At 44.8% G+C, this 26012-nt stretch overlaps 1 protein-coding gene across 1 annotated transcript in view; it reads left to right on the forward strand.

Annotated features, from left to right (window-relative positions):
* Positions 1-26012, forward strand: part of GALNT9 (polypeptide N-acetylgalactosaminyltransferase 9) — a 746930-nt gene that overhangs the window by 247260 nt on the left and 473658 nt on the right. Inside the window, exon 3 of the mRNA XM_073676039.1 lies at positions 3174-3340. Within this exon, the coding sequence (XP_073532140.1) occupies positions 3174-3340 (167 nt within the window). The remainder of the gene's footprint in view (positions 1-3173; positions 3341-26012) is intronic.

A 26012-nucleotide genomic window follows, 5' to 3' on the forward strand; every position in this document is an offset into this window, starting at 1 on the left:
CATTGTTTGCAGACCGGTCACCATTCTGGTCGCTCTTTTCTGAACTTGCTCCAGTTTCTTTATGTCTTTTTTTAAACTGTGGTGCCCAGAATTGAACACAGTATTCCAGATGAGGTCTGACCAAAGAAGAGTAGAGGGGGTTAATTATTTTTCAGATGTGCTGTTGCTTAGCCCTATTCCTCCCATTCTCTGTATGCTTTTTCATTTTTCTTGCCCAGATGTAGGACTTTGTGTTTCTCCCTGCTAAAAAACATTCTGTTAGTTGTTTAGATTAGATCTTTTTGAATCCTCTCTCTCTGTTCTCTAGTATTCGCTATCCCTCCTAGCTTTGTGTCATCAGCAAATTTAATCAGTTTGCCCACAATTCCTTCATCTAAATCATTGATGAAGATGTTGAACAACACAGGGCCCAGGACAGAGCCTAGTGGGTCCCCCGTTGAGGCATTCTTTCAACTGGATGTGCAACCATTTATGACCACTCTGGGTTCGATCACTAAGCCAGTTATGAATCCACCTAACAGTTGCCTTGTCCAGACCATAGTTGGTCATTTTTTCAATAAGGGTAGTATGAGATAATTTGTCAAATGCTTTGCTGAAGCCAAGATATACTATATCTACTGTGTTTCCCTGATCCACCGTTCTGTCATAGAAGGAAATGAAGTTAGTCTGACATGACTTATTAGTTACAAACCCAAGCTGGCTCGGGTTAATTACTTCATTCTCATAAAGGTACTTGCATACATGTTGTTTAATAATTTGTTCAAAGATTTTTCCTGGTATAGAAATAAGGCTCACAGGCCAATAGCAAATATAAATTGCCCAAATAGGTAGTCAAAATATGAATTAATATGAATAAAATATCTGTATTGTAAATACAAGTGGGTATGTGGTGGCAAAGAAGAGAGATCACACACAAATATAAAAATGTGTAACAAAGTACAGAAAATATACAAAATAAAACATGCTGCTATATGATCAACACCCTGAGGTACAATAGTTCAAAGATTATTACATTTATTGATATAGCCTAAAGAACCTGTATGTAGACCAGGTGGGGCATAAAGTGCAAAAGGTGCCGAGGAATGTCATGATAGAGATGTATTAACAAGAGGGAATATATCTGGTTACTAAGTAAAAATAATTGTAGCGTATTACATGGTGTATATTACCCTCTAGTAAAGTATAGACAATTGCACATATCCTTAAACAGTACAATATGAGGTGCAGAAACTTCAAATACGTTATAAGTAATTGCACGTCCCAGCATGTAATATTGCACAGCCCAACACCAATGTGGATGGTACAGCTAATATATTAGCATGGGATAAACAAAATTATACAGTATTGAAGAGTATGATCATACCTGACAGGATGGGATCCACCAGAGAATGTGGCACTCACCCCGACTCGCGTTTTGGTGCGTACCTTCATACAATTGTCTATACAATTGTTTATACTTAACTAGAGGGTATTATACACCATGTAATATGCCACAATTAGATTTACCTAGCAACAAGACATATTCCCTCTTGTTAATACATCTCTATCATGACATTCCTCGGCACCTTTTGCACTTTATGCCCCGCCTGGTCTACATACAGGTTCTTTAGGCTATATCAATAAATTTAATAATCTTTGATCATATAGCAGCATGTTTTATTTTTTAAATGTTCTGTACTTTGTTACCAATTTTTATATTTGTGTGTGCGCTCTCTTTTTTGCCACCACGTACCCACTTGTATTTACAATAAAGGTATTTTATTCATATGAATTCATATTTTGACCACTTATTCGGGCTATTTATATTGGTTTGACACTACAAGGTAGCATATCGTGAATGTTACAAGTTGCAAAACAAAGGTAAAGATCGTAAGTTTTTCTTATGCAACATAGACATTACATTAACATTGTCAATGATAATTACATTATACAGTACATACACTTCATGACTTTACTGTACCTCATTATGCCTTGAGTTACATATGGAGGCACGCGGAGGTTTTTTTTTGACATGCACAAAAAGATGCAATATGCCTCAATGAATGACATATTGGGGACCTATTTGTCACTTAAATCATTGCTTGAGGATAATAGTTCTGTAAAACTGAACTGCATGCAACCATATAATATAACACCACATGGAGTGCATATAGCTGAATAGTAAGGAGTCACAGGGACTCTGTATAAGGCCACATTCCCATGTTCAGTATTTGGTCAGTATTTTACATCAGTATTTGTGAGGCAAAACCAGGAGTGGGTGAAAAATGGAAAAATGCAGATGTGGTGCACATATGTCTATTATACTTTTCCCCTGATTGTTCCACTCCAGATTTTGACTTACAAATAATGATGTAAAATACTGACCAAATACTGAACGTGTGAATGTGGCCTTACTTTGAAGAGACCCCTGTAAATTGCTCTGTTGTGTGCATAAGGCCTAACATGGACAGATTCAGGACTTAAGCAATTTTTTGCTAAAGATGCTCACAATGTACAATTACATGGAGCACACACAGTGTGCTTTATATGAAAAATTCTATTTTTATAAAGTTGTGAAGAAGTAAGGGTTAATAAAGGCTACATGCTTGTTGGACACATAAAGTTGCAGTGAGCTGCACAGGAGTAAAGATGCACAGGAGTGAGTATTGAGCATGAAAAACAGATAAGAGGAGAGAAGAATGTCATGTCCTTAGTGAAGGGTTGTTGATGTCTTCAGACAGGAGCTGGGGTATAAGGAGCAGACAAATTGGGAAGCAATCTTTATTAAGAGAATTGTTAATTGTAGTTGCTATGTGACCAGCAACTAGTGTCAGACTTGAAGAAAGGGGAAAAAGTGAAGGAGCAAGAAAAAAATAGATTAGTTGGTCAACACTAATAGAAAAGTCTTTTTCAAGGTAGAATAGACTACATTCTTTAAAAGACGCGTGAAGGCAAGATATACAGGTATTTTGGTAGAAACACGAGTGAGAAATGGTTAAGAAATTAGATAAGTGAGAATGCATAAATTTGAAACATGCTTTTTATTGAATTTTCCTGCGGTCAGAAAAGTCATTTAATTATAGCTTTTCTTTGTACACCTCAACTCTGTTGATGGAAAAATTTGTCTAAAGAAATTTGCATTCGGTGTAAATAGTACAGTTCTTAGAGTGACCTTCTCATTTTTTTATTTACAGGTGTAAACAGATGAATTATCCAGATGACCTGCCTCAGATTGCCGTGGTCTTTATTTTTGTAAATGAAGCTTTGTCTGTAATCCTACGCTCGGTACACAGTGTGGTCAACCACACGCCTTCACATCTACTTAAAGAGGTCATCCTTGTAGATGACAACAGTGACAATGGTAGGTGAAACCATAATAAGAAAAGACAAACTATCTCACTGATCAGCATATGGAGCATACAATGTTATGCCTGGATCTAAGAAATTTATAGCATTGTTTTTTAAATTGGAAGTACTGTCTATTGAGAAAAGATAAAACCTAGCTATAAAGATAAAAGGGTTTTAACACTTTTTAATAAAATGTGCTCACCAGGCACAGAAAGAAAAAGAAAGTCACTTTGCCATGTAAAGTGTGTCTGTCTATCTATCTATCTATCTATCTATCTATCTATCTATCTATCTATCTATCTATCTATCTGTCTATCTATCTATCTATTTGTCTGTCTGTGTGTCTGTCTATCTATCTGTTTGTCTGTCTGTCTGACTGCTTGTCTATCTATCTATCTATCTATCTATCTATCTGTCTGTCTGTCTGTCCGTCAGTCTGTCTGTCTAGCTACATGTCTATTTGTCTTCATGTCTATCTCTCTATCTATCTATCTATCTATCTATCTATCTATTTATATATCTATTTATCTGTCTGTCTATCTAGAAAGTCTGTTTGTCATGGAAAGAAAAAAAGTACCTATGCCATCTAAAGTACAGTCATGGCCAAAAGTGTTGGCACCCTTGAAGTTGCTCCAGAAAATTAAGTATTTCTCCCAGAAAATATTTGCAATTACACATTTTTTTGTTATACACATGTTTATTTCCTTTGTGTGTACTGGAACAAAACAAAGAGAGAAATAAAGGCAAATTGGACATAATTTCACACAAAACCCCAAAAATGGGCCAGACAAATTTGTTGGCACCTTTCCAAAATTGTGGGTAAACAACTTTGTTTCAAGCATGTGATGCTCGTTCAAACTCACCTGTGGCAAGTAACAGGTGTGAGCAATATGAGAATCACACCTGAAACCAGATAAAAAGGAAAGAAGTTGACTCAATCTTTGCATTGTGTGTCTGTGCCACACTAATCATGGAGAACAGAAAGAGGAGACGAAAACTGTCTGAGGATTTGAGAACCAAAATTGTTGAAAAATATCAACAATATAAAGGTTTCAAGTCCATCTCCAGAGATCTTAAAGGGGTTGTCCACTACTTTAGATTACCCCCCCCCAATATATCCCCCTGGGGCCCCTAAGACTTTTTGTAAATACCTTCTGTTGCAGATAATGCCTGTGAGCGGCGCTATCACTGGCCGCTCACAGGCATCACGTGACCCCCGGCTGCAGTCGGCTCTGACATCCGCTGATGTCACGACAAGTGCTGGCAGAAGCCGGGGCTCTTTGTCTTCCTGGTTCCACCATGGATGCCAGGCTGTGGGCGGGTTACCCCCCCCGCGTCACACCCAGCATCCACCGCGCTCTCTGCCTCTCCCCATTCATTGGAAAAGCATGTAGTGGATGCTGGGTGTCACGCTGGGGGTAACCCCACCCCAGCGCTGAGTCACGCCTCACTTGTCATGACGTCAGTGCGGGGTCACGTGATGCCTGTGAGCGGCCACCAATAGCGCCTCTCACAGGCATTATCTGCAACGGAAGGTATTTAGAAAAAGTCTTAGGGGCCCCGGGGGGATACATTGGGGGAATAATATAAAGTAGTGCACAACTTCTTTAATGTTCATTTGTCTGTAGTGCACAACATAATCAAGACGTTTACAACCCATTGCACTGTAGTTAATATCCCTGGACGTCGACTGCAGTGAAAACTTGATGAAAGGTTGCAACTAGAGATGAGCGAATGTTTGAATATTTGATTCGGATTACGATCACTGAATCTGCACTATTCGCCGATTTATTCATCGAATGATCGTTGAACGTTACCAAACGCCATAGGATTCAATGGGGGGCCAAAAAAAACCGCATACAAAACACCTTCAAACGGGCCCAAAAGCTGCCAAAACACATCAAATTAGGGGTAGACACATGGAAAGTGCCATCAATTGACCCAGAGTACAAGTATTATAATTATTATTACTAGTGATGGGCGAGCATTAAAAAGCTCGGGTGCTCGATACTCGAGTCGAGCAAATTGGAATGCTCGGATGCTCGACCCGAGCAACGAGCCCAATGTAAGTCTATGGGAAATTCGAGCATTTTTCAGGCGGCTTCCCCCAGTGGTCTGCAGAGGGCCTAAAAATTGCACAAATCGATAGGAACAGTGCTCAAATGACATAGTGTTTGCCTATGCAGTGAATGCAAAACCTGCCAAAAATTTGGAGGCACTCCAATGCCCCTTGGAAGAGACGTAGATGTCAGAGAGCCTCCTAAAAAGAATGTTCCCATTATTAGGAAGTGGGTCTCCAATAGTGTTTGCCTATGCAGTGAATGCAAAAGCTGCCAAAAATTTGGAGGAACTCCAATGCTCCTTGCAAGACACGTAGAAGAGGTTATATGGTAGATATGGCGGTGAATGATATGGTGATGGTGGATGAGGAGAAGGAGGAGGACAAGAGCAAATAGGCAAAATCAGGAAGCGTATACCCATGTCTGGGTGTGAAGACAGAGGTGCATGGGAATAGAATTAGACCTCCCAAAAAAATACACTGTTTTTGAGTTTAGGTTATGCTGATATCATTCGGTGGTGTTGAGAAGTCTGGCCCAATCCAGCCCTTGTTCATTTTTATAAGAGTCAGTCTGTCAGCATTTTCAGTTGACAGGCGGATGAGCCTATTGTTTATAATTCCACCGGTGGCACTAAAAACTCTCTCTAATGAAACGCTAGCAGCAGGGCAGGCCAGGACCTCCAAGGTGTAGAGAACCAGGTCATTCCACGTGTTCAGCTTGGATACCCAGTAATTATAAGGCACAGAGGAAACACGGAGGACGTTGGTTGCCCAAACTTTGCACTCCTTGTGAGAGTACCCTGCGCCTCAGGGCCTGTAAGATGGGAGGGTCTGAGAAAACTGTCCCAGAACTTTGACAGTGTTCCCCTGCTTCTGCTGGATTTGAATTGTGTCTCTCTCGCCTGTACTTCTTGCTTGTCCAATGAACTGTGACCTCTACCGCTAGCAGATGGAAATTTTTTTTAATAATTTCGCAACAAGAGCCTTCTGGTAGTGCTCCATTTTATTAGGTCTTTCCTTCGTGGGAATAAGAGGCAGAAAGCTTTCCTTGTACCATGGGTCTAAAGTGTCACCAACCAGTAATGACTGTCACCCAAAATTTTGAGAATGCGAGGGTCACGGGAAAGGCAGCGTAACATAAACTCAGCCATGCGTGCCAGACTGCTAACAGGCAAGACTTCCGTGTCCTCACCAAGAGGATGACTTACCATGCTCTCCTCCTCCTCCTCCCTGTCCTCAAGCCATCCACGCTGAACAGACGGTATGACAATTGTGCAGGTAGTACCATCTATAGCTCATGAAACTAGCTCCTCCTCCTCTTCCTCATTGTCACCCAATCCATGTTGGGATGAGATGAGGCTGGGCTGTGTGTAATCACTCTGTATGGTTCCTTGCTCCATCTCATCGTGCACCGCCTGCAATACATCCTCTTTGATTGTGAGCAGAGGGCATTTCAGAAGACAGAGAAGAGGGATGGTGATGCTAATTATGGCGTCATCGCCACTCACCATCTTGGTGGAGTCCTCAAAGTTTTGGAGGATGGTACATATGTCTGACATCCATGTCCACTCCTGAGGTCTTATGTGTGGAGTCTGAACTGAATACTGACGGCCTTGTTGATGCTGGTAGTCAACAACTGCCCTCTTCTGCTCATAAATCTTTCCCAACATCTGCAATGTAGAGTTCCAACGTGTGGGGACATCACACACCAGTCGGTGAGCCGGAAGCTGCAAACGCTGCTGAAATACGGCAAGGGCGGTGGAAGCTGTAAAATGGGCACACAGGCAGCGTACTTTGATAAGCAGATCCGGCAGCTCTGGGTAGGTTTTGAGAAACCGCTGAAACACGAGGATAAGCACATGGGCCAGGCATGGTACGTTTGTGAGCTCGCCTTGCCTCAGAGCTGCCACCATGTCCCGACCATTGTCACACACAACAATGCTTGGCTGTAGGTTCATCGATGTCAGCCACAGATCTGCCTGCTCTTTCAGAGATGTCCACAACTCTTCAGCATTGTGTGGTTTGTCACCTAAGTATATTAGCTTCAGCACAGCCTGTTGCCACTTGGCCGAGGCAGTGCTGCAGTGCTATGTTAACCCAGTATGCCGTCAGCGAGATGTACCGTCCCTGCCCACAAGCACTTGTCCTCGTGTCTGTGGTTAGGTGGACTTTACCAGTAACTGCGTTGTTGAGGGCACGGCTAATGTTGTGGGACACGTGCTCGTGTAATGCGGGGACGGCACACCGGGAGAAATAGTGGCGACTGGGGACCGAGTACCGAGGGACGGCCGCCGCCATCAGGTTGCGGAAAGCTTCTGTCTCCACGAGCCTAAAACGCAACATTTCGAGCGCAAGCAGTCGCGAAATGTGTGAATTTAGAAGTTTGGCCTGTGGGGCGTTGGCTGTGTATTTGCGCTTGCGTTCCAAGGACAGGGGTAAGGACAACTGAATGGTGGATGTGGATGTGCTTTCTGATGGTGCTAGTTGAGAGTGTGCAACGACAGGTGCAGGGCAAGAGCCATCTTCCATGGACAGAGGATTGGCTTGGACGCACAACAGCGGAAGTAGCAGTGGTGCCACCCGCAGACACTGTTCCTGGACCCTGGGGTTCGGCCCACAAAGTCGGGTGCTTTGCTTCCATGTGCCTGATCATGCTGGTGGTGGTCAGGCTGGTAGTTTTGCTACCCCTGCTGAGGCCTGCCTGGCAGGTGGTGCAAATCGCCTTTTTGGGGTTATTGGCAGAATCTTTAAAAACACCCAGACTCAGGAAGACCTAACAGTTGTACTGGCAACTTCCGTCGTGTTGATGTTACAGGGAACAGTTGCCCGCCTTCTGTCTGCGGCCACCATACTGCGTCTTTCTGCCTGTTTTGGTGCTATACCTCCCTCCCCCTGTATGCTGCTGTCCTCATGTATGTTACCCTTCCAGGTTGGGTCAGTTACTATATTATCCACCACCTTGTCTTCCACTTCCGCAACCTGGTCCTCCTCCTGACTTTCTGCCAATTATGTCTCATCATCGTTCACGTCTTGTGACAGTTTCCCACCATCACCTTTGTGTGACCGTGGCTGCTCAAATATTTGGGCATCGCTACATGCGATCTCCTCTTGCCCCACTTCAAGTGGAGCGGGCGAGTGGCCTGAATCTATAAATGGAAAAGTGAACAGCTCTTTGGAGTGTCCAAGTGTGGGATAATTTGTCTCCGGGCACTCGGCATGGTGGGAGGAAGGAGGAACAGGGTGTGGAATATGCAGTCCAGACTCACGGCTACTGAGACTTGACCATGTGGAAGACAGGGTGGTGGTGGTGGTGGCTAAGAGACTGGAAGCATTATCTGCTATCCAACCAATAACCTTTTCACACTGCTCTGTGTTCAATAGTGGTGTTCTGCGGTCCCCTATTAAATGGGACAGGAAGGTCGAGCGAGAAGATGTGGGTGTTTGTTGTGGCACAATTTCAGCTAGCCCACGGCCACGGCCTTGGCCTCATCCTCTGCATGCACCATCATCACCATCACGTCCACTTCCCCATCCTTTGCCACGCGCCTTGCCCATTTTAAATGGAGGATAATATTTTCCACGTTCACTACAAATGGCTGGATTTAAACCGCAGTGATATGTGATACATGTGATGGAAAACCACAGTTTTAAATAGCTGGCCTGTAGGTAACTAATTTTAACAACGAACTGGAGTCAATAACTTCACTAACACACTGCAACAAAATTTCAATGGAGGCCAGAAATGGTAGAATTTTCAGCGCACTTATATGTGATCCGTGAGACGGACAAACCACAGTTTTAAATAGCTAGCCTGTTGGTAACTATTTTTAACAGCGACCTAATGTCAATAACTTCACTGACACATTGCAACAAAATTTCAATGGAAGCCAGAAATAGCAGAATTTTCAGCGCACATATATGTGATCCGTGTGACGGACAAACAAAAAGTTTTAAATAGCTGGCCTGTAGGTTACTATTTTTAACAGCGAACTGGTGTCAATAACTTCGCTAACACACTGCAACAAAATTTCAATGGAGGCCAGAAAGGGCAGAATTTTCAGCACACTTATATGTGATCCGTGTGACGGACAAACCACAGTTTTAAATTGATGGATTTTTAGCGCTGTAATATGGAAAGGATCTGGCTGTATTATGCAGTGCCAACAAGCAAATGGAGCAGAAAACCGGTGTTCTCTTATTGCTTTTTAAGCAAATAATCAGGATTAAGGTCCAAAAAAAAATTATTCCTTGCCCCTGATACCTGGGGCTATTTCTTGAAATATCTGTAAAAGCACCAGCAGAAGACAGAACTGGAATGGAACTCTTGCTATGTGCACTGCAGTCTGCCACGTACACTGCCTGCCTGCCTAGCACTGATATCTATGCAACTGGATTAGTCCTCAGAAAGACTGTTAGTTGAGATGGATATGTGAATAATACTGTATATGGTGGTATACCTACACTAACTAAGAAACAAGCAAATCTCTTCCTCAGCAGCACCTCTCCCTACACTGCCTGATTCCGGAGTAGACTGTTACGAGCATGGCGGCGCCAGGTGTGATATAGACCTGTTGATGCTGGGCCGCCAGCCAATCACTGTAATGCCACAACCAACATGGCTGTGGCATTACAGTGTGTAGCAGACAATCCCTGTATGTTCATTGGCACTCTAAAGAGCGCCAAACATGCAGGGAGGGGACCCGAGCTCCCACCGAGCAATCCCGGAAATACTCAGCGAGCGCCGAGCATCTCAAGCAGTGAGATGCTAGAGCAAGCACCGAGCAGAAGCGAGCATGCTCGCTCATCACTAATTATTACTATTACAGCGACATTTATTCCGTGGTGCTTTACATGTGAAAAGTCAGTGACTCATCAACTGGCACAAGAGGAGAGAGGACCCTGCCCGCGAGGGCGCACAAACATTCTACAAGGGATGGGTGAGGATACAGTAGGTCAGGGTACAGCTAGTCGTACAGTGGTATGCTGGAGCGAGGGCTACCGCAGATTGTACGCTTGTCACAAGAAGTGAGTCTTCAGATTCCTTTTCAAGGTTTGCACGGTAGGCGAGAGTCTGATGTGTTGAGGTACAGCATTACACAGTAGCGGAGATGCACGGGACAAATCATGTATGCGATCGTGACAAGAAGAGATAAGGGGGAAGTAGAGAAGGAGATTTTGGGAGGATGGGAGGTTGCGTGCAGGTAACTAGTACAGGGAGACTAGGTCACACATGTATGGAGGAGACAGGTTTTCGATGGCTTTTGTATGCCAAAGTTAGGCTTTTCAGCTGGAGTCTCTGGGCAAAAGGGAGCTAGCGCAGGGATTGACATAGGGGAGAAGCTTGGGAATAGCGGGGTGACAGGTGGATTAATCAGCCAGCACAGTTTAGGATAGATTGGAGGGGTGCGAGAGTGGTAGAAGGGAGGCCACAGAGCAGGAGCTTATAGTAGTCGAGGCAGGAGTTTTTCTACATTCATTGAGGAATGTGCGGATCCCTGAGATTCTTTAGAGTTGGAGTCAGCAGCAAGTGGAAAGGGCTTGGATCTGATGTTTGAAGGACATATCAGAGTCAAGCTTGCGGGACTGTGGAGAGTGGGCAGCCATTCACTTTGATGGATAGGTAAGTTGGGGGTGAATGAGATGGTGGAAAGATGATGCATTCTGTTTTATCCATGTTAATTTTTACAAATCTAGCAGAGAAGAAAGATGAAATACAGTACACACATTGTGGGATTCTGGTTAGTAAGATGGTGATATCAGGTCCGGAGATGTAGATCTGTGTGTCATCAGCATAGAGGTGATACTGAAAGCCGTGAGACCATGAGTTGTCCCAAGCTGAAGGTGTAGATGGAGAAAGGCCTTGGTCTTACAACTAAACCTTAGGGGACACCGACACATAGGGGGTGAGATGAGGAGGTGGTGTGTGAGTGGAAGACACTGAACGTCCTGTCGGTTAGGTATAAAAATATCCAAGACAGGGACAAGTCTGTGATGCTGAGAGATGAGAGTCGATTGTAAGAGGGCATGGTCTACTGTGTTGAAGGCAGATGAGAGGTCTAGGAAGAGGAAGACAGAGTAGTCTGGCTTGGATTTGGTAGGTGGTGGTGGTGGTGGCTAAGAGACTGGAAGCATTATCTGCTATCCAACAAATAACCTTTTCACACTGCTCTGTGTTCAATAGTGGTGTTCTGCGGTCCCCTATTAAATGGGACAGGAAGGTCGAGCGAGAAGATGTGGGTGTTTGTTGTGGCACAATTTCAGCTAGCCCACGGCCATGGCCTCGGCCTCATCCTCTGCATGCACCATCATCACCATCACGTCCACTTCCCCATCCTTTGCCACGCGCCTTGCCCATTTTAAATGGAGGATAATATTTTCCACGTTCACTACAAATGGCTGGATTTAAACCGCAGTGATATGTGATACATGTGATGGAAAACCACAGTTTTAAATAGCTGGCCTGTAGGTAACTAATTTTAACAATGAACTGGAGTCAATAACTTCACTAACACACTGCAACAAAATTTCAATGGAGGCCAGAAATGGCAGAATTTTCAGCGCACTTATATGTGATCCGTGAGACGGACAAACCACAGTTTTAAATAGCTAGCCTGTTGGTAACTAATTTTAACAGCGACCTAATGTCAATAAATTCACTGACACATTGCAACAAAATTTCAATGGAGGCCAGAAATAGCAGAATTTTCAGCGCACATATATGTGATCCGTGTGACGGACAAACCACAGTTTTAAATAGCTGGCCTGTAGGTTACTATTTTTAACAGCGAACTGGTGTCAATAACTTCGCTAACACACTGCAACAAAATTTCAATGGAGGCCAGAAAGGGCAGAATTTTCAGCACACTTATATGTGATCCGTGTGACGGACAAACCACAGTTTTAAATTGATGGATTTTTAGCGCTGTAATATGGAAAGGATCTGGCTGTATTATGCAGTACCAACAAGCAAATGGAGCAGAAAACCGGTGTTCTCTTATTGCTTTTTAAGCAAATAATCAGGATTAAGATCCAAAAAAAAATTATTCCTGGCCCCTGATACCTGGGGCTATTTTTTGAAAGATCTGTAAAAGCACCAGCAGAAGACAGAACTGGAATGGAACTCTTGCTATGTGCACTGCAGTCTGCCACGTACACTGCCTGCCTGCCTAGCACTGATATCTATGCAACTGGATTAGTCCTCAGAAAGACTGTTAGTTGAGATGGATATGTGAATAATACTGTATATGCTGGTATACCTACACTAACTAAGAAACAAGCAAATCTCTTCCTCAGCAGCACCTCTCCCTACACTGCCTGATTCCGGAGTAGACTGTTACGAGCATGTCGGAGCCAGGTGTGATATAGACCTGTTGATGCTGGGCCGCCAGCCAATCACTGTAATGCCACAACCAACATGGCTGTGGCATTACAGTGTGTAGCAGACAATCCCTGTATCTCGTGACAAGAAGAGATAAGGGGGAAGTAGAGAAGGAGATTTTGGGAGGATGGGAGGTTGCGTGCAGGTAACTAGTACAGGGAGACCAGGTCACACATGTATGGAGGAGACAGGTTTTCGATGGCTTTTGTATGCCAAAGTTAGGCTTTTCAGCTGGAGTCTCTGGGCAAAAGGGAGCTAGCGCAGGGATTGACATAGGGGAGAAGCTTGGGAATAGCGGGGTGACAGGTGGATTAATCAGCCAGCACAGTTTAGGATAGATTGGAGGGGTGCGAGAGTGGTAGAAGGGAGGCCACAGAGCAGGAGCTTATAGTAGTCGAGGCAGGAGTTTTTCTACATTCATTGAGGAATGTGCGGATCCCTGAGATTCTTTAGAGTTGGAGTCAGCAGCAAGTGGAAAGGGCTTGGATCTGATGTTTGAAGGACATATCAGAGTCAAGCTTGCGGGACTGTGGAGAGTGGGCAGCCATTCACTTTGATGGATAGGTAAGTTGGGGGTGAATGAGATGGTGGAAAGATGATGCATTCTGTTTTATCCATGTTAATTTTTACAAATCTAGCAGAGAAGAAAGATGAAATACAGTACACACATTGTGGGATTCTGGTTAGTAAGATGGTGATATCAGGTCCGGAGATGTAGATCTGTGTGTCATCAGCATAGAGGTGATACTGAAAGCCGTGAGACCATGAGTTGTCCCAAGCTGAAGGTGTAGATGGAGAAAGGCCTTGGTCTTACAACTAAACCTTAGGGGACACCGACACATAGGGGGTGAGATGAGGAGGTGGTGTGTGAGTGGAAGACACTGAACGTCCTGTCGGTTAGGTATAAAAATATCCAAGACAGGGACAAGTCTGTGATGCTGAGAGATGAGAGTCGATTGTAAGAGGGTATGGTCTACTGTGTTAAAGGCAGATGAGAGGTCTAGGAAGAGGAAGACAGAGTAGTCTGGCTTGGATTTGGCAGGTGGTGGTGGTGGTGGCTAAGAGACTGGAAGCATTAACTGGAAGCCGTTGGTGACTTTAGTCAGGGCAGTTTCAGTGGAATGGTGCGGTCGGAAGCCTGATTGTAAGCGGTCAAAGAAGGAGCAGGAGGAGAGGTGGGAGATCAGTTCAAAATAGACGCGATCATCCAGTAGTTTGGAGGCATAGGGGAGAAGTGAGATGGGGCGATAGCTAAACATAGGATGGGTCAAGGGAGGGCTTTAGGAGGATGGGTGTGATCGAGGTATGTTTGAATCATGAGGGGAAGATGCCAGTTGTTAGTGACAGGTAGAAGAGGAAGGTTAGGCTTGGGATGAAGACTGTGGTACTGTTTGGAATCAGGTGGGATGGTATTAAGTCAAGTTCACAGGTGGTGAGATGTGATTTGGAGAGTAAAGATGATCTTCCGTGATGGCACAGAAGCTGGTTTTGGAGGAACAAAGTTGAGTCGTTATGAGAGAGAAGGGGCTGTTGGGACTTTAAGCAAAACCTTTGCCCTATGTTGTCAATCTTCTGCTTGAAGAATGAGGCTAAGTCTTCAGCTGAGATGAGAGGAGATGAGAGGAGAGGGAGGGGGAGCTGGTGGACAGAGGAGGGACTTGAAAGTACTGAATAGCTGTTTACAGTTGTGACACACATATGATATGAGAGTAGAGAAGTAGGTTTGTTTTGTGCAGTGAGCAATTGTGCAGCATTTTTAAAACTTCTGTTACTGGACTCCACTCCCTTTCTTTGGCAGTTGCACAGTGGTACACCTTGTAAATGAGAGGCAGGAAGAACATGTGCTCCAGTAGATGACAAGTTCTGCATCAAGTGGCCTCTGCTCCTCTTCTTCCACCTTAACATCACACACAGTACAGTCCTCAGAGGTGGCACCCCAATTACCCTTGTTTTCACCCATGTTACAACTTTTCAACTGGCCAATTGTCTATGGGGAAGCACAGATGGGCGAGTCTGCAGAGTTGTTCTATTCCGGGGCATCCGAAGTCTGATCAAAAGCTTCACAGACTCAAGAGGGAGAAAGCATGTGTAGCGTTGCTCAAAATGTTTTTCAGCTGATCCGGACCAGGACAGGGTCCGAGAAGAATCCAAACCCTCGTCATCAGACGTTAACCTCTGGCGGTGGGCATGGATGGGTTGCAGAAAGAAATAAATATACACCAGAACATGGAGAACTAAACTAATATATAACAGGGCTTGGAGAACTAAACTACTAAACAGCTGAGGTTGGAGAATGAAACAACTACACACCAGAACATGGAGAACTAAACTAATAGAAAATAGGGGTTGGAGAACTAAAATAATAAGACAACAGGGGTTGGAGAACTAAACTACTAAACAGCTGAGGTTGGAGAATGAAACAAATACACACTAGAACATGGAGAACTAAACTAATAGAAAATAGGGTTTGGAGAAATAAACTAATAAGACAACAGGGGTTGGAAAACTAACCTACTAAACAGCTAGGGTTGGAGAACTAAACCACTACACACCAGGGGATGGAGAACTAAACCATTAGACACCAAGGTGTCAAGAGACAGCAAGTGTTGGAATCCCGAAGGCTTACAGGCAAACCTCTGTAACTAGCACTTCCTTCTGTGCTTCTGCAGCCTCCACCTCTTCTAGGGCCTCCACCTGCACCCTCAATCTTTACCTTACTGAGACACATGTTCCAACAGTGCAGAGAGAATCCCCCCCACCTTCGTACTGCGCAGCCAGGTCTCACAGCAATCAGGCAGTGTTAAAATTAATATGCCTTGGAAATCACAGTCATACAGCTGAAGAGTTGTGGACAGCTCTCCAGGCCGAGTTTGAGCAATGGCTGTCTCCACTGAACCTGGAGCAATGGAAGGCCAATGTGCGATAACGGTGCAAACCCAGTGGTGGCCCTATGCCAGGGCAACCTCAGACACATGCCTTGCATGGCTCGCATCCTCAACCTGATGGTACAGCAATTTCGCCGCCACTATCTATGCAACTGGATTAGTCCTCAGAAGCACTGTTAGTTGAGATGGATATGTGAATAATATATGCTGGATGTGCTGCTGCAGAAACCACGGTCTCTGCATGCTCACTTAAAACTATAAAAATGAGCAGGATCTTTATTATAAAAACCAGACAACTAGACAACGAGCAAACTCCTTCATGATGACAGAGGCCACCATCTCCTTAGCTGGCTGGTACTTTTCTGTGGAAATGAGCTTGTCTCCAACCAGCCAGGAATATCCAGTGAATGGCACATCACTGTTTGGTATTACCACCCAGTACCAGAAGCAAAGCCATCCACAATTTCCATACCTCAGGAATTTTATTTGGTACACTGGCTGAGCAAACATTAGTTTCTCACAAAGGAGCTGAAGACACTGAGTGGCAGTAGGTGCAAGTTTCTCCAGTATGACCTGTTTGTTATTGTTAGATATCAGAGGGAGAACTGGGCTTTGTCAAGGTGCCATATTGCATCTTAAGTCTTATAGACCCTGCACTTGTGGCCTTACAGTCTACAGGACAGTGGGGAAGGAGACAATAGGTTGTGGAGTTGAATTAGCTCCGGTGGTGTTGAGGTGAGGTGGCAGTGAAGCAATGGCAGGCTGTAGTCTGTCTTGAAGAGATGGGTCTTCAGGTTGTGTCTGAAGGATCCGAATGTGGTGGCTAATCGGACGTGTTGAGGCACAGAATTCCAGAGGATGGGGGGATATTTGGTAGAAGTATTGGAGGTGATTGGGTGAGGAACAAATAAGTGTGGAAAGAAGGAGGTCTTGGGAGGACCGGAGATTATGGAAGGGAATATATCGGGAGATTAGTTCAGAGATGTACGGAGAAGAAAGGTTATGGATGGCTTTGTACGTCAGTGTTAATAGTTTTAACTGGATACGGTGGGCACTTAGGAGCCAGTGAAGGGATCTTATAGATTGTAATCTTATGGATTGCTGGAGCCAGTCCACATTAAAAAAAAAACAGCCATAGAGTGTCTGGGAACCTTCCCACACACTTTTCTTAGCCAGGAATGCTTCTCGACAGGGTTGGACGAGCCCACCAGAGAACCGGATAATCCTCCAGTGGGCCCTGGCTTCTCCATCAGTAGAGTTCATAGCGCAAGCCTTTCAGGTAGTGATGATGATGAGGTCATCCATCTGCTTAGTTTTCTGTTACTTGGAATGCAAGCGCAAGTATGCAGCCAGCCACCCATCCACCCACAGGCTGCAATACTAAACTGCCACATTTCTGGATAGCTGCTTGCACTTGAAATGTTGCCTTTTAGGTTCATGGAGGCGGAAGCTTTTCACAACCTCATGACGGCGGCGGCTGAGTCTCCATACTCGGTTCCCAGCCGCCAGTATTTCTCCGGGAGTTGTCCCCGCCTTCCACAAGCACGGGTCCCAGAACATTATCTGTGCCCTCCCCAGTGCACTTACTGGGAAGGACTGCCTAACCACAAACACGAGGACAAGTGAATGTGGCCAGGGATGGTATGGAGCCAGTCCACATTAAAAAAGCAGCCATAGAGTGTCCAGGAACCTTCCCCCACACTTTTCTTAGCCAGGGATGCTTCTAAGCAGTGTTGGACGGGCCCACCCGAGAACCAGAAACTCCTCCAGTGGGCCTGGCTTCTCCTTCAGGAGAGTTCATAGCCCAAACCTTGCAGCTGCTATGGGGCTCTTTAGCAGGAGAGAAAGGCGGTCCCTCAGAATCAAATCCTCTGGTGGGCCCAATGTTCTTCAGTCTGACACTGCTTCTCTGTGAGAGTTGTATTTCACCACAGTCATATTCTTTAGCTCGGTAAAAGGACTAGCATAGAGGGAAACCGTATCTACTCAGGCTGTCATTTCTCCCAGGAAGTCCTCTAATGCAGCTTGTTGCATAAGCAATGGCAGCCTGTCCAACATCAGCTCACACTTCTTGGTGGTGCTTAGTCACAGACAAAGATCTTTCTTTATGCCTTGAATTTAATCACAACAAAATTGGACAATGGCCTGATCTGCAATGCGTTTTCAGAAATAACGTGCATAAGCAAAGCCACGGTTTAGGCCACTGAATGTTATTAAGTGAAACTCATACAGCTTTCCCAGTCAGGGCAGTTTCAGTGGAATGGTGCAGTCAGAAGCCTGATTGTAAGCGGTATCAAGACTTCCAAGACAGCTAAGACTTCCCTGTCCTCCTCAAGAGGACGACTGTCCATGTGTTCCTCCTCATCCTCCTCCTCATTATCACCCAATCCACATTAAGATGAGATGAGGCTGGGCTGCATAGTTCCTTGCTCCGCCTGCAATGCCTCCTCTTTAACTGTGAGCACCGAGCGTTTCAGGAGACAGAGAAGTGGGAAGGTGACGCCAATTATGGCGTCATTGCCGCTCACCATCTTGGTGGAGTCCTCAAAGTTTTGGACGACGGCACAGATGTCAGACATCCATGCCCACTCATCAGTTCTTATGTGCGGAGGCTGACCTGAATACCGATAGGCATGTTGAAGCTGGTACTCAACAACTGCCCTCTGCTGTTCACAAATCCTTCTCAACATCTGCAATGTTGATTTCCAACATGTGGTGACATCGCACAACAGTCGGTGAGCTGGAAGATGCAAATGCTGCTGAAGCACTGCCAGGGTGGCGGAAATTATAGCTGACTTTCTGAAATGGGCACACACGCGTTGTACTTTCACAAGCTGCTCTGGCAGATCTGGGTAGGTTTTGAGAAACCGCTGAACCACTAAGTTGAGCACATTTAGTGCTCTCTCATTACTAATGTGTACCCCAGTATGGAGGACAATATCAACAACAAAAAATTAAATATATATCCTGCTTTATATACCACGGTACTAAGAACACCAATTTCGATTATATCTTGTGTACCTCTGTGACAAAAATATCTGCCCCAAAGAATTAATTTCACTAGAGTAGAACCAGTATAATGGTGATCAACAACTCTTCCACTACAGACAAACCCAATAGATGGAGACCCAATTAGGATTCTCTAGATTTCCCCCCAAAAAAAAGGAACAACACGTCTTCCCCTAAAGCCAGCCCAGTAGATGGAGACTCAATCAGAAGTGTTTACATTTCCCTAAATTAAGGCGTAACACCACCAAAGTGGCATCAATTTCACCAGAGTAGAAGTAGTTTAATGGAGACAGAAACCTCTTCCACAATAGCCAAATCCAATAAATGGAGACCCAATCAGGATTCCCCACATTTCCAAATATTAGTGGCAGACACCAGCAAAGTGACATCAATTTCATTACAGTAGAAATTGTAGAATTAGGAACGACACATCTTCCCCTAAATGCAACCAAGTAGATGGAGACTCAATCAGAAGTGTTTACATTTCCCTAATTTAGGGCATAATACCACCAACGTGGCATGAATTTCACCAGAGTAGAAGTAGTTTAATGGAGACAGAAACCTCTTTCACTACAGCAAAACCCAATAGATGGAGACCAATCAGGATTCTCCACATTTCTAAAAATTAGAGGCAGACACCAGCAAAGTGGTATCAATTTCACCAGAGTAGAAGTAGTTTAATGGAGACAGAAACCTCTTCCACTACAGCAAACCCAGTAGATGGAGGACACAATCAGGATTGTTCATATTTTAATAAAATAAGGCCTAAAGCCACCAAAGTGGCATCAATTTCACTAGAGTTTAAGTAGTATAATGGGGACCGACACCTCACTACAGCCAACCCAATGGATTGAGCGACCAAATCTGTATTCTACACATTTCCAAAAATTAGGGCCTAAAACCTGTAGCCACAGCAAGAGCAATTGGGGTGCAAAAGTCCTTTGAGATCCATGACTTGTTCATCTTGATGATAGTTAGGCAGTCAACCCTTTCATGGGACAGCTAGGTGCACTTATCCGTCAGGACACCACCAGCAGCGCTGAACACACGTTCTGAGAGAACGCTGGCTGCCGGGCATAATAAAAACTCCAAGGCATGACAGGCAAACTCAGGCCATTCATCCATTTTTGAAGACTAAAATGTAAAAGGGTCAAAATCCTAACTGATGGTATCCGTATTGAGCTCTAGATAGTCCTCCACCATCCTCTCCAGTATTCTGTTGTGCTGGTGCATGAGCTGGTCTAAAAAATGTGTGAAAGGACTCATAGAAATTGCTTCTGCCACTTATTTTGCTGCTGCTGCTAATGTTTTGGCGTTTACAAACTGACATGCCAGAGGTTGAAAGACTACAGCTGCAATGCACACTGTGTGCATCACTCCTATCTTGGGGAAAAGCTCCATTATGGTTGCTTAAAAGCCTGTTTCGATACTCCAGCATTAGCATGTCCCTTTCCAGGCCGGGAAGCATCCTGCAAAATTTACTCTTATAACGTGGATCTAAGTGGCAACCTAGTAGTCAACATTATTTCGAATCCTAACTATACGGGGATCATGTTGCAGAAAGAGCAGCAAGAAAGCACTCATATGTCGGGCTCTTCCAGGCGGTCCAAAGCCAGACTCTATCGTTGTCTGTGTAATATTGATGCATGTTTCCTCCTTCCCCTCCTGCCAACCACATTCAACAGACAGGGGATGATTATCCTCTTCATCTTCTGACTGTTGCTCGCCCATCACTTCTTCCTCCTCCATTTGTTCCTCAGCTCTTGCACCTTCACTAACAGTATGTCTGGTATCACCAAACCCCCTCAGTCGCAGGAAACCACCATCACTTGGCATCCGCCTGTGTGACGACAGTCTGGAACTTTGAGACATTCTTACCCCTTCCGCATCCTCTTCTTCTGGGACAACCTCCTCCTGCCGCATGCTATTCAAAGTCTTCTCCAGAATGTAGATGACTGGAATTAGTAGCCATTTCGAAACTGTGCAGAACGGTGCAGTGGTCCTTAATCTGTTTCCACTTCGTAAACGTGATATGCCCCACGTCCGTACTGCATTAGCTTAGGCTATATGACATGACATACTGCGTCAGGGCTCGTTGCTGCTGTCACAGTCACTGCAACATGTGCAGAGTGGAATTACACCGCGTCGGCACATCAACCTGTTAACTGGCATGGAGAAAGACATCTGTATCGAAGCAAGTCGATGACATGAGGGATGCGAACGGCGGAAGTGAGCACACAGCTTCCGCACTTTCTGAAGCAGCTCACCCAGGTCGGGATGGTGGCGGAGAAATAGCTGTACCACTAGGTTGAGGATGTTCGCACCGTTATCGCACACGGCCTTCCCTGGCTCCAGGTTCAGCGGAGACAGCCATTGCTGAAACTGAGCCTGGAGAGCTGTCCACAACTCTTCAGCTGTATGACTGCGATCTCCAAGGCATATTAATTTGAAGACTGCCTGATTGCCGTGAGCCCTGGCTGCGCAGTACAGAGGTGGTGTGGATTCGCTCTGCACTGTTGGAACGCGTGTCTCATTAAGGCAGAGGTTGATTGAGCAGGTGGAGGCCCTAGAGGAGGTGGAGGATGCTGAAGCAGTGAAGGAAGTGTGAAATACTGAGGTTTCTTCTGCAAGTCTTGGGGATTTGAAGATTTGTTGGGCAGCCCCTTCCCCACATGCCCCCACAGCCACCAGAGTCACCCAGTGCCCAGTCTGCAAGATGTAACACCCTTGGCCATGCTTACTCGTCCAGGTGTCTGTGGTGAAATGCACTCTGGCAGATATAGATTTAGTCAAGGAACGGGTGATGTTGTCTGCGACATGCTGTTGTAGCGCAGGCACAGTTTTCTTAGAGAAGTAAAGGCGACAGGGCAACTGGTACCGGGGGACTGTGAAGCTTTCGGAAACCATCTGTATCTATCTGGCGGAAAGGCAGCATTTCCGTGGCCAACAGATTTGAGATAGTGGAGTTTTAGCTTTGTCATGTGGAGGATGAAACACTCTTTTATGTGACCACAATCTCAGGACTGTGGGCTGACTGCGGTGTTGAGAAAGGGCGGAGTACTGTGAAAGGGACAAACTGCTGGACTGTGAGTGAGGTGCAGGTGCAGATGTTGCAGTCGATTGAGAAACGTGTGGTGTGTTCAGTAAAACAAACACAGCAGGCATGTCTGCTTCCGCTACAGCTGACAGGCTCTCACTCAGCCTGACTGGGGTGAGTAGAGAACCAGTTGTTTTGCGGTGAGAGACCTGCGTGCCAATACTTGGCACGGTTACAAAAAAGGAGGAAGAAGCAGCGGATGCGGTTGATGGGGCAGCTGATGGCTGTTGAGGTCTGCTGGTCTGCATTTTAGCGCAGTGAGATTCCCAGCGTAACGCATGTTGTGTGCGCATGTTAAGGTTCATGCATGTAGTAGTCAAATTATTGCACTTTTTCCCTCTACTGAGTTTTTTCTTGCAAAGTGTGCAGATAATGTGAGTTGGCTCATCCTTTGCAGTCTCAAAAAAGGCCCAGGCTAGACAACCCTTGCCACCCCTGCGAGCTGCAGACCCGCGACCACTGCTTGCCACAGTCACAGTTGTGGCTAAGGATGCAGTGCTCCTCGTGCTTGCATCACTCCATGTCTGCGCCGTGGGCGGAAGGTAACCTCCTCATCTTCCACCTCTACCTCCTCAGATGAGCTACTCGGCTGCATGACTCTGGATTCACACCAAGTAGGATCTTCAACCTCGTCATCATCCAATATGTCATCCCATTCCTCGCCCTCAGGGTGATCCTTCTCTTCTTGTTGCCCTGACAGCACAGTAAAGTCCGCATGAGCCTCCAGTATCTGAGTCTCATCAGGATCCCCTCCCTCTCCAGTGGTTAACGTCTGGTGATGAGGGTCAGAAACCTGCTCGGATCCTACTCTGTCCTTCCCCGAATTCAACGTAAAAAATTTTTGGTCGCATCGGTGCAGATGCTTTCCTCCTCTTCTTGACTCTGTGAATGTTTGGAGTACACTTCTGATGCCCATGGTATAGAATGGGTGAACAGTTATACAGACTCGCCCATCTGTGGTTCGCTACAGTCAGTTAGGCGCTTGGACAGTTGTGATACAAGAGGAAGCAAGGGTAATTGGGTGCCACCTCAGTGGACTGTACTGTGTGTGATGTTGAGGTGGAGGAAGAAGAGGAGAGGCCACTTGAAGCAGCGCTTGCCATCCACTGGAGCACCTGCTCTTTCTGGCCCTTATCAGCAAGGCGTATCGCTGTGCGGCTGCCAAAGAAAGGGAGTGGAGTAGCCCGTCCAGTAACAGAAGCTGTCAGTTGTCTTTGGATAGGACATGACAGTGTTGGTTCACTAGTGCTTTCACTAACATTACCACCTACCCCACGTATACATTGAACACCAAGCCTATTCCCCTTTCCACCACGACCTCTCTTTTTCCCACTCATGTTGCTCAGATACTGTAGTAGGAGCACACTATTAGCAAAACAAATTTAGATTTTTTCCTCTGCAACAGCTCTGCACACACCTGAATTTCAGCGGCACTAATTGACAAGGTAAAATATGGCTTGCTGTATAATGTTACTAACCGAATAAAGTATTTTTTTTACTGTGGATGACGCCTATATAACATAGGGCATTTTCCCCCAAGCCATTTCAAACTGAGATGTTCCTGCTGTATAGTGTTAGGAACCCAACAAAATATTTTTTTTACTATGGACGACGCTTATATAACATAGGAGATTTTCTCCAAACTATTTCAAACTGAGATGTTCCTGCAGTATAGTGTTAGGAACTGAACAAAGTGTTTTTTTTTTTTACTGTGGATGACCCCTATATAACATAGGAGATTTTCTCCAAACTATTTCAAACTGAGATGTTCCTGCTGTATTGTGTTAGGAACCGAACAAAGTATTTTTTTTACTGTGGATGAGGCCTGTATAACATAGGAGATATTCTCCTAACTATTTCAAACTAAGATGTCCCTGCTGTGTAACGTTAGGAACCGAACAAAGTATTTTTTTTACTGTGGATGACACCTATATAACATAGGAGATTTTCTCCAAACTATTTCAAACTGAGATGTTCCTGCTGTATAACATTAGGAACTGAACAAAGTATTTTTTTACTGTGGATGACGACTGTTTAACATAGGAGATACTAAAAGGACTAGGTGGCTTATAGCAGAGTGTAAGGGTATGTGCCCACGTAGCGTTTTACAAGCGTATATGCTGCGGAATTTCCGCAGCGTAAACGCTTGTGAAAAGCTTGTTAATCTGTCCCCCATGGTCCCCAATGAGAATCCGCAATTTCAATGCCCATGCTGCGGATTTTTACACAGCGCTTATGCTGCTCTCAAAAATCCACAGCATGTCCATTTATTTTGTGGTTACGCATGTGGAATTGCCTTGTCAATGCAATAAAAAACGCAATACAATTCCGCATGTACCAAACGCTTCTAAAACGTGCGAAAAACGTTTGCCAAATTCCGCAAGCGTTTTTCCGGGAGAGGACATGCATTTCATTTCTGCAACGTGGGCACATACCCTAATACGTTTGTGACAGAAAAAAATATTTTTTGGATTCTGTCTAGCAACAGAAAAAAATCTATTTTGTTACTCTGAAAACAGCTGAAGTTCACCGCCACTAACGTAGTAGCTGACGTATAGCAGAGTGTATGACGTTTCCCATACAAAAAAATTGTTTGTGGACTCTGTCTAGCAAGACAAATAATCCATTTTTTTACTTTGAAAACTGCTGAGGTTCACCGCCACTAAAATAGTAGGTGGATTTTAGCAGACTGTATCACGTTTGCCACACAAAAAAATCTTTGGTGGACTGTGGCTAGCAACAGACAAAACCTTTTTTTTACTCTGAAACAGCTGAAGTTCACCGCCACTAACGTAGTAGCTGACGTATAGCAGAGTGTATGATGTTTCCCATGCAAAAAAATCATTTGTGGACTCTGTCTAGTAAGACAAATAATCAATTTTTTTACTTTGAAAACTGCTGAGGTTCACCGCCACTAAAATAGTAGGTGGATTTTAGCAGACTGTATCACGGTTGCCACACAAAAAAATCTTTGGTGGACTGTGGCTAGCAACAGAAAAAAACTTTTTTTTACTCTGAAAACAGATGAATTTCACCGCCACTAAGATAGAAAATGGCTTTTAGCAAACTGTATCACGTTTGCCACACAAAAAAATCTTTGGTGGACTATGGCTAGCAACAGAAAAAAAATATTTGTTTTACTGAAGTGCATCCACCAAAAAAATGACAAACTGGGCTAACACAGCTTGCACTATCACATTAGCAAATGAAAAAAAGTTTTTTGTGCTCTGCACTCAGAAGCTCTGCACTGATAAGCTTTACAGATAGCTGAATTTCAACCCCGCAAAATCAAAAAGTGGCCTACAAGGGCTTGCTTGCTTCCTTTATCACATTAGCAAGTGCAAAAATAGATTGAAGGTCTGCATGGAGCACAGACAGTACAGCCGGTGCACAACATTGTTCTGTGCATAGGCCCTGCTCTTTCTGTCAAAATCTCAGTAATTGCACAAAAACAGAAAGAAAGGGCTGCAAGGTCGATTGAACAGGTACACAGCACAGGACTTATCTACACTATCTGACTTCCACAGAAGTGGCCATCTATCTAGCTAATATCTCTCATTACACAGGACATAGCACACTCAGCAGCGTCTATCTCCTTCAGTGACATGCATAAAATGGCGCTGAGGGAACATGGCCGGTTTTTATATGGAGAGGACATGTGATTTCAGCAGCCAATTGCAGAAGCCCTTGTGTCTGGGACATTGTGGATGCTTCCTGCACTCTGATTGGCAAGCTGCGCTTTCCTGACTTAAAGTTACCGCCTACAGGAAAAAAAAAAGCGCGTCGCTGATCTGACCTGTTCTGAGCTATCACATCTGCCACGTCTTCCCGCTCATCATACACAAGCACCATGCTAGCAAAACTGTAAAAAACGCTGTAGTTGGCCTGCAATCGCGTAACTACGTAAATTTGCCGAACGTTACCGAATTTAACAAATTTTGCTCATTTTTCCGATCACGAATCCGAATGTACCACATTCATGTCGAACTTAAGCTTGGAGATCGGATCTCGAACATATTCGCTCATCACTAGTTGCAACGCAGGATAAACTGGATGGTGGATAAGCAGTCCCAATCAAGTTCCAAAGAAATTCCAGCTGTCCTGTAGAGTCAGAGTGCATAAGTGTCAGCGTGAATTATCTATCAACATTATGTCATGCAAGATGAGGAAAAGACTAAGTGCACAATGATGGAAAGAGGGGAAGGGAGCCCAACAACTAGGGAAAGGGGGAGTGGAGACCCCTAAGGAGATCTAATA

This window comes from Phyllobates terribilis, unplaced genomic scaffold (assembly GCF_046119375.1).
Source record: "Phyllobates terribilis strain yellow unplaced genomic scaffold, ASM4611937v1 Scaffold_1__5_contigs__length_1240528914, whole genome shotgun sequence".
NCBI lineage: Eukaryota > Metazoa > Chordata > Amphibia > Anura > Dendrobatidae > Phyllobates > Phyllobates terribilis.